General features: G+C 38.4%; 1 protein-coding gene and 1 long non-coding RNA gene across 4 annotated transcripts; one reads left to right on the top strand and one right to left on the bottom strand.

Moving 5' to 3' along the window:
- The first annotated feature begins 86 nt into the window (after positions 1–86).
- LOC111795470 (uncharacterized protein At5g41620-like) lies at positions 87–4,584 on the top strand. Of its 2 annotated transcripts, XM_023677918.1 has the most exons (4): positions 87–987; positions 1,797–1,919; positions 2,969–4,116; positions 4,183–4,584. In XM_023677918.1, the coding sequence occupies exons 1-4, from the start codon at positions 583–585 to the stop codon at positions 4,403–4,405; spliced, it is 1,899 nt and encodes a 632-aa protein (XP_023533686.1). In that variant the 5' UTR covers positions 87–582; the 3' UTR covers positions 4,406–4,584. The 2 variants fall into 2 exon arrangements, with proteins under 2 accessions (XP_023533686.1, XP_023533685.1); XM_023677917.1 differs by having other exon boundaries at positions 90–987; positions 2,969–4,584.
- An 854-nt stretch (positions 4,585–5,438) lies between these two features.
- LOC111794795 lies at positions 5,439–7,721 on the bottom strand. Of its 2 annotated transcripts, none has more exons than XR_002815134.1 (2): positions 7,087–7,721; positions 5,439–6,288 (listed from the first exon to the last, which is right to left on the bottom strand). It is a non-coding gene; the product is annotated as an uncharacterized LOC111794795 (long non-coding RNA). The 2 variants fall into 2 exon arrangements; XR_002815133.1 differs by having other exon boundaries at positions 5,439–6,291.
- Positions 7,722–9,454: the final 1,733 nt, after the last annotated feature.

A 9,454-nucleotide genomic window follows, 5' to 3' on the forward strand; every position in this document is an offset into this window, starting at 1 on the left:
AAACCTCTTGTTTAAATATTAATTACTTTGATTATGGATTAATGAAATCCATAAGCTTCTGGTTTTCCTGTCAGAGTGAGGAAGTCCACGTGAGGAAGCAAGCAGACAGTCTCTGTAGTGTTCTTTCCACTGCAGAATGCCAATATTTTTATTCCTTTGTTTTTATTTAAGAAGATTATGGGAGAATTTTGTGTAAAAATCTAATCTTGGCAAGGTAGAACAATATGTGAAAGGACATGAGCGTTGAAGGGGTCTTATAAATTCTCCTCTTTTTTCAATTTGGTTCGTACAGAAAAATGAAATGTCATAGGTGGTGACCCCAGCTAGATGCCCAACGGGTAACCCAAGAACCTTTTCCACCACCCCTTTTAGGCCGCCATGGAAATTACGCAGATAAGATCAGAGAGGGGAAGGGTGGGAAGTTAAAAAAGAAAGGAAATTTGAAGGGAAAAAAGAAACCCCACCTGAAAATATAAAAGCTCTGTTTTGATTTCTTAAAGCCCAGAGAAAATTAGGGGCGAAAAAGGGATGGATGAGAGAGAAAAGAGAAGGGGGGAGAGTGGTCTTTTTTAAGAGTAGGAAATGGAAAACGGTGGTGTGGAAAAGGAGGAAAATTTGGGGGAAAAGTTAAGGAGAGGGGTTTTGATTGGGAAAAGATGTGGACCTTGCACTCCAGTGCCTTCATGGAGGATTTGGGCTCCTCCTCCTCCTCCTCAACAGACCATCATTAACCAAACAGACCCTTTTCACATTTCTTCTGCTTCTGCTTCTGCTTCTATCTCTGCCAGAAAGCTTGCGGCTGCCCTTTGGGAGTTTCATCACTATCTTCCACTTCCTAAGATGCACAGAGCTTCCAAGAATGGCGTATCTAATGGTGCTGCTGATTCAAGGCTCATCGGCCGCCGCCACTTCCATCATCATCATAAGGACAAAGCCCTTGAACTTTCCAACTTTCTTGGTGATCCTTCCCCCAGCTCGCCTGAGCAGGTCTGTTTTTTTGGTGGTGGTTGTTGTTCTTGATTTGGGGTTTTGGATTTGTGTCTGTTTTAGGGTAAATTTGGGACATGGGTGTTTTGTTTTCTTTGGATTTTTGGTGCCTGATTTGTGTTGATTACTTGAAAGAACAAACTCAGGCTGGGATTTCTGGCGTCTTAATTACTCCCCTTTATGATGTTCCTTCTCTGTTTCCTCTGGTGCGTCTTTCGGTTTAATGAATAAATCAGCTTTCATCCAATGTTCTTGTGCCAAGCTGCTTATTCTTAGCTGGTATGTGGTTAACTAGGCCATGTTTGGTATGGCCAAGAACACCAAAAAAAGACATCAAACAAGTGATTTTGGTTAGAAGTTGGCGAATTTGCAGTAGGGTTTAGACAGGTCATGTGGTATTGGTGTCTGGTTTAGTGCATTTTAGCTCATCTCTTTTGGCTCATACTTAGGACTAACTGATGTTGTGCACAAGCGTTCTAAAAGAACTATTTGGTTTAGATTTTCGCATCGTTAGATGAATTGCTAGACGCTTTTATCCGAACGCTCTACTTAAGAAAATCGATCCAACGTGTTATCGTTTGTTTGGCTATTCATGATTGGATCTTAACCTTTATTAGATCAACCAGGTTGGTAGTTTTTATTGTGTCTACTATTTATCCTTAACTTCCNTTGGATCTTAACCTTTATTAGATCAACCAGGTTGGTAGTTTTTGTTCTGTCTACTATTTATCCTTAACTTCAAATGGCAGCCAGCAAGTGCAAGCAGCTTAAGGAGNTGTCTACTATTTATCCTTAACTTCCAATGGCAGCCAGCAAGTGCAAGCAGCTTAAGGAGACATGTTGCTGCATCATTATTGCAACATCATCAATCAATTGAAAGGAACAATCAAGCTCTTCAGCCCATATCTCCCAGCTATGGAAGCTCTATGGAGGTACAATTTGTTTTCTCTATTCCACCTTTAACAAGTAAGTTTTTTTTTTTCCATGCGATTTCGAGGCTAAAAGGCATCCTTTTTTAGTCGAGGAGGTGTATGGTGAATGTTTGATTGTCCTATTCAAACTGGTAGCATAGAGTGAGAACTAACGGAAATGAGCTAGTGTCAACTTTCTTTATGAACTTCTGTGAGATCCCACATTGGTTGGAGAGGGAAACGAAGCATTCCTTATAAGGATGTAGAAACCTCTCCAAGCAGACACGTTCTAAAACCGTGAGACTGACAGCAATACGTAACGGGCCAAAGCGGACAATATTTGTTGGTGGTGGGCTTGGGCTGTTACAAATGGTATTAGAGTCAGATACCGGGTAATGTGCCAGCATGGACGCTGGGATCCCGAGGGGGGTGGATTGTGAAATCCCACATTGGTTGGAGAGGGGAATGAAGCATTCCTTATAAGGGTGTGGAAACCTCTCACTAGCATACGCATTTATAGCCGTGAGGCTGACAGCGATACGTAATGGGCAAAGCGGACAATATTTGCTAGTGGTGGGCTTGGGCTGTTACAAATAGTATCAGAGCCAGACACCGGGTGGTGTGCCAGCGAGAACGCTGGCCCCCAAGGGGGGGTGGATTATGAGATCCCACATTGGTTGGAGAGGGGAACAAAGTATTCCTTATAAGGGTGTGGAAACCTTTCCCTAGCAGACACGTTTTGAAAACCGTGAGACTGATGGCGATACATAACGGGCCAAAGCAAACAATGTTGGCTAGCGGTGGGCTTGGGCTGATACGATCGGTTCTCCTTAGAATTGGACCCATGTTTCTGCATATTATTTCTGATATAATCTTCCCTTGTGCATTCTGTTTCTGTTTGGCTTAAGAAAATCATCACTAAAGTTGGCTGTTGTTCTTTTACCATTATGTTTATCGAAGGTGTTCCAAAATGACCAAAGCGATTCCGAACCAGGCTCGACATTGAGTCGCTCTCTTGTCAGTTCTTCTAACATCTTTCTTGATATGTATTGCAACTTCTTTTCTTGCAGGTGGCACCTTATAACCCTGCAATCACTCCTAGTTCTTCGGACTTCAAGGGACGAATTGGCGAATCACATTATAGTCTTAAGACGTCTACCGAACTGCTAAAAGTATTAAATCGAATCTGGAGTTTGGAAGAGCAACACGCGTCGAATATAGCTTTGATAAAAGCATTGAAAACAGAACTCAGCCATACTCATATCAAGATGAAGGAGCTGCTTCGACAACGACAAGCTGATCGACACGAGATGGATGATTTAATAAAGGAAATTTCCGAAGACAAACTCGTTAGAAAGAACAAGGAAGAAGATCGTATCAAGGCTGCAATTCTGTCGATGAGGGATGAACTTGAAAACGAGAGGAAATTAAAGAAACGATCTGAGAGCCTACAGAGGAAGTTTGCAAGAGAGCTCTCTGAGACGAAATCTTCTCTTGTCAATGCGCTAAACGAGATAGAACGAGAGCGAAAATCTAGGATGCTCTTGGAGGATCTCTGTGATGAATTTGCAAAGGGCATAAAACGCTACGAAAACATGGTGCACGCCTTAAAACAGAAATCTGATAGGAACAGCACGGGAAGAGTTGATCGTGATGGTTTAATTCTCCATATCTCGGAAGCTTGGCTCGATGAAAGAATGCAGATGCTACAAGAACAAAACGGTGCTTATGTCGAGAAGTCTGTGGTAGAAAAATTACAAGTCGAAATCGAGAGCTTTCTTGATGCTAAACGAAATGATGCTAACGATATCAAGAACGATCAACTTTTAAGGGACCATCGAAGTTCACTAGAGTCGGTCCCATTGAATGAGGCTACCAGTGCACCTCAGGCTCGGGACGATGAAGATTCTCAAGATAGCGATTCACATTGTTTCGAGTTAAACAAGCCAAACAACAGCAATACCATGACTCCTAAAAATGAGAATACAGAAGATCATATCGACAAAGCAGAGAAATCAAACGACACGCAAAGGAAACTCGGGTCTCACGAGAGGTCTAAAAGCCACACTCCATCCAGCTTGCAAGTACGGTTTGAAGAACAAATGGCTTGGGCAATGTCTTGCATCGGAAACAAGAAGAACGAAGGAATATCCGCTGAAGTAAACAAACCTAGCCAGACTGAGAACTGTCAAGACTCGATCCACGGCTCGAATTCGAATCACATACTGGATAGCGTTATCAGAAACCAACTCCTTCATGGGGACAATGTGCATCCTGAAGAAGCTCATGGTGAGGCCTCCAGCAGCAACACAGGGTGGAGGAACCAAGCAAGTCCAGTGAGACAGTGGACAACAACAGCAGCCCCAGAGATCAACACGAACACCGTACAGTCATCGACATCTACATCGTCGAAACTGCCTCCCGGACTAAAGGAGAACACTCTGCACGCAAAGCTTCTTGAAGCAAGGACAAAGGGAAGTCGGTCGCGGTTAAAACTTTTCAAGTGAACTGTTTATCCTACTTTTTTGGAGTACTTTGGTGATATCCCTCTCCTTATGTATCCTTGTTATGTCTCAGCATAGTACAGTTTTACATTCCACTTCAGCACCTGTAAGGATTGGTAATGACTCTCATATTATAGTATCAAGTTCGGGTATTATCGACCTGAAAACCCGAATTCCAGAGCTGAATTACCATATTGAAGAAGATGGGCATGTGGGAAAACAAGAGATATGAACAAAACAAATGTAAAGCCAGAGGCTTTGGGGTTATGACAATGGCGGCAAGAAGCATATATTATAAATGAAATGTTTGGATTTTGTGACATTGGGAATCCTGCTCTACGTATTAATCAATCATTAACACAACTAAATGAAAGAATCAAGTTGATTCAAGGGACCCTAATAGTAACTTATTAAAAATTAGTGGGTAAGAATCTATGAACATCATAAAACTACTCAAAATAAGCAAGTTGGGTTGTGTGGAATCTTCAAAAATTACCAAATTTTACCAAAGATTAGGAGAATAAAGTTAATATATATATACACACGGTCACGGTGACATAAGTTCAAAGTTTGTTCTCCCCAAATATTTATGTTGTTTATGTTCTTATCGTTGCGTATCACCGTCAACTGGAAAGAGATTTCCACACCCTTATATGAGAAATGATTCGTTAATTCCTCAAATTAGATGATGGAGTATAAATGATCATAAACTAGTTCAATTAACTCGTTAACGAAGATTGTAAGGACGGACACTCTCGTGTTTCAACCCCACTATATACTCAAAGCTTCTACGATAAGCAAGTGAATGGCGGCAGTGCGTGGAGAACGGAACGGTTTATCAAGTCATTTCTGGCCTCAACCCCCAAAATACCATCTTTAATACCATTTCATCTATTATTGATATCAATTATTTATATCTTTAATACCATTTCATCTTATTACCCCACGTTTAGAGGGCTGAATGAAAATTTATTACTTCATACGAATTTCAAAAGAAAAATGGTGAAAAGAAACGAAATGATTATGAAAATGACATTGACAACACCAAAATTTTGTCCTCTAATAAAATTGTTCAAACATGTCCAATCACAAAAGGAAACAGAATTTTAATAAAGATTGAAAAAAGGAGAACTTTCTTTATGAACACGAAGTTTCTGGCTACATCAAGTTCTTCAGGGTTTGATGAGCAGTTAACCATCAAAACATTACAAATTCAATATCCGTTATCCGCTAACGATAGACTTGAACTCTTCAAAAATCACCGTGACACAGCTTTGCTTGTATTAACATGTTGCCACAACCCCATGACTCAAATGACATTCCTCCCATCCATCGCCTCTGTACATCCTTGCCACTAAACGAAATGTTAAAAAACTCGAAACATAACTCTTGAATAAAGTATTAGCCGAGATAAGTCACGAGCAAATTGTATCAATAGAAATACCAAGAAATTTCATCACAACAAAATAAAAAGTGACCCGAGTCTCATCTTTTCGACTTAATAGCATACCAATATAGACAAGATCTTATGACTATCCAAATTAAGCAATAAATGCACGTACATCGATCACATAATCGTTATACATTTCTAACCTAACCCTAAGGTGAAAATATAAGATGAAGGTTTCCATAGGCTTGTAGCAACTCAAGTGTTTGAGAGCAATTTAGATAGCAATTTAACGGATGGGTGAGAGAATTTAGGACACCAAATGGCCTTTATGCATTAATTGAATGACTCAAAGCAACACCTTTTTACCCATAAAATCTCATTGGAAAGGCTGATTTACTTAACAAGCTGACACCACGAAGCTAGCAGCAGGGCAACCACCAGAGGCCTAGCGATGACCGACAGATATTGATTGAGAGACACAGAGATCCACCAACGACTGCTGCAGTCAAGGAGAGAAAACAAGAACATGACAACAACATAAACTCAGTAACCCATCAAATAAAGCTATCATCTTTAACCTTCTTTGTACAGTTTTACATTAAATTAAATTAAATTAAATTAAATTGTAACCTTAAATAAACAAAAAGAAAAAAAAAACATCTCAGAAGCTAATAATCAGAGACAGAAGAGAAGAAAACAGTCGTTTTCTTCTAAGATTTGGTTTGAAAAAGATGGTTAATGTAATAATAAGAAAAAGACAGGCATAGAAGAGAAAGGGTAAAATGGTAAAATACACAGACATAAATGAGTTATCTTTTTCTCTCTCTAGTCTAAAAGGATGGGAGAGTGTAACATGTCTGGGAACTTGTTGCAGCATTTAGACCGACACCCAAGAAGCTATGGCGTTGAAGCTCGTGTCCAGTAACCTCCTCTCTGTTCTTCCCTCTGTCCCTTCAAAAATATTCCATCTTTTCCAAAACCCTAATCTACAACAACACTCTTTTCAAATCCATTCACCTTCTTCTTCATAATATCATCAAACATTCCTAACAAAAACATATGAAAACTTCTCCCTAACAAATACAAAAACATAAATATAGTACGATATCTACTGACGGTGGATTTCAGACATTACAAATGATATCAGAGCAAAATACTGGACATTGAACCCTAAGTGAGTGAATTGTGAGATCCCATGTCGGTTCTAATAGTTTGAAAACCTCTTTTTAGTAGACGCATTTTAGAGACAAAGTAAACAATATCTACTAATGGTGAAGTTGAGCCGTAATCTCACCTGAAACCTTGTTTAAATGGGTTGTCTCAGCGAAGAATCTGAATCCAAAACCCAAGCTAGCTTTCTACCAATCAAAACAAGAACAAGTTAAGATTTTGATGATTTATTTGAACAAAACGTTGAATTTGTGTAAGTGGGTATAGAATGAATGTTGAAGTTGTTCGAGATCTCGATCTCAAAAGCAAAATTAACAGCCAAAAACAGGGAAAAGTGAGAGATTTTAAGGGGAAAAAAAAGGGTTAAAAGGAAAGGGAGCTCCCTTCAGTCCAAGTACAGGAAGCTTAAGATTCAATTTGTCTCCCGCATCATTCACTCGTTTACTGAATCAACAGCCGATTGATTGACTCAGTATTTGAACGAATGAGTCGGCAGCTAATTAAACCCTACGGCCACCCATGAGTGGACTGAAGAAAGCTCTCTTAACCCTCACAAAATTATCCAAACAACCACAAACCCTAAAAAACAAGAACAAAAAGAGAGACCCTTTAAAGGGTATTCAACAATTTTGGAGAAGAAACTAGCCATGGATCTCAGGCTGAAGAGGAAGAGGGGTTTATAAAGATAAGGGGGAGAGAGAAAGAAGAGAGAGAGAGAGAGAGATTTTTAGAGGAAGGAACAGAAGAAAATATTAATGGGAGACACACCCATATTCTCTCTTCTTCCCTTTCTCTACAAATCTCTTTTGGATTTGGAATCCTTGTTGCTTACCTATGCATATGCCCTAATCTCCTCTATAAAAATCAAAACTTTGCTCTAATTTTATTAATAACCAAGTAAGGAAGCATCATATTCTTTCCAAAATATATATATATATATACACACGTACTATGGTATAATGATTTTTTGTTTGTGGATAAAATTAACTTCAAATATATACCGAAGGGTAGTTTAGTCTTTTAAGTTATGAACGAAATTAAGCAGGATGGGATGTATATCGATCAATCGATCAAAAGTTTGAATTTTGTTCTAATTACCTTTAATCATAAATCTCCATGTGGAAATAAATTGTGGATTTATTAAATATAAAAATTGGATTTGATATGTGATGAACGTGTAGATTTTATCCACATTGGATTTTATACGGATTTTTTAAAGTAATAAAAAGTATTAAGAGTGTTAATTAAATAAATAATATGCTTAAGGGCTAGAGATGCTAGTAGAAGGCTAGTGTCCCTAGGGTTCATGTTTATGATGGGACAAAACTAAATAATTGTGTTTTTTTTTTTTTTTTTTTTAATTTCCAGACAAAGAGCAAGTTAGAAGCATCAATCTTTTGTATATTACCACACAATTTAAACATAATTTTATCCATTTATCTTCGTTGCAACTTGTCACTCAACCCAACACTACTATTCACGTCGGTAGAGGAGTATACACGAGCCATCGAACTCGAAATTTTGAGTTGATTAGATTGATGATATGAACAACCTAAATAAAGTTCACAATTCAACCCTCTATTTTCGAGTTAAGTTAGTATTAGGTTAGGAACTATTTGATGATCTATTGGCTATCCACCGCTCGCAAATATTGTCCACTTTGACTCGTTACATAACATCATTAACCTCACGATTTTAAAACGCGTTTACTAGGGAGAGGTTTCTACACCCTTATAAGAAATGTTTCATTCCAATCTCCAACCGACGTGAGACCTCACAGTATCATAATTGAAATTGCCTCTTTGCATGACAACTTATGAAAAAACCAGTGAACGACGGTCATGAACAATTCGATACTTTAGCTTGACTAGAACGTTATGTGAATTTTGTAGGACCTCGTGCAAGCTTATATTACATAAAAATCATACACAAGTATTTTAGCCATCTTTGAACGGATTCGTGGGTTAAAGTCATTTTAGTCTCTTTAAATGTCATGCATATAGTAATGACTCGAGACATATATCTGAGAAATGGACCACTTAAATCGTAACTTTAACACCATATTTTAATCCCATCGCAGCTCTTTATAGAAAGTAATCAAAGAATAATGTATTAATTTAATAGCATAAGTGCAACACATGAGTATAAAAGCATGTGAAGATTTACAAGTCCAAAGACATTTAAGTACGGCTAATACACTGTTTGCTTTGTGCAGCCAAGTTGGTGGAAGTACAAATTCACATTATAAACTAATAGTAATTTCTTTTCCATTTCTGCAGGTGAAAAGACTAATCAAAAGTGGGCAGTGAATCTCCAAAAACAAAGAAAAAAACAAACATCACCAGAATTAGACGTCGGATTTGTGTTCTTTAACCAGCTTTACGAGCACGCCCACTTCATTCAAAATTTACCCACTTTCTTCCTTAAAATATAATTTCATCCACCAAAACACTTAACAACTCAAGAGATTTACAGATTTTTAGGCTAATATT

This window comes from Cucurbita pepo, chromosome LG05 (genome assembly GCF_002806865.2).
Source record: "Cucurbita pepo subsp. pepo cultivar mu-cu-16 chromosome LG05, ASM280686v2, whole genome shotgun sequence".
NCBI lineage: Eukaryota > Viridiplantae > Streptophyta > Magnoliopsida > Cucurbitales > Cucurbitaceae > Cucurbita > Cucurbita pepo.

Excerpts from the sequence above, each read along its gene's own strand:
- LOC111795470 (XM_023677917.1), top strand. The coding sequence starts at position 583 with ATGGAAAACGGTGGTGTGGAAAAGGAGGAAAATTTGGGGGAAAAGTTA. Across the intron at positions 988-1,796 it reads CCCCCAGCTCGCCTGAGCAG|CCAGCAAGTGCAAGCAGCTT; the intron begins GTCTGTTTTTTT and ends TTCCAATGGCAG. Across the intron at positions 1,920-2,968 it reads GCTATGGAAGCTCTATGGAG|GTGGCACCTTATAACCCTGC; the intron begins GTACAATTTGTT and ends CTTTTCTTGCAG.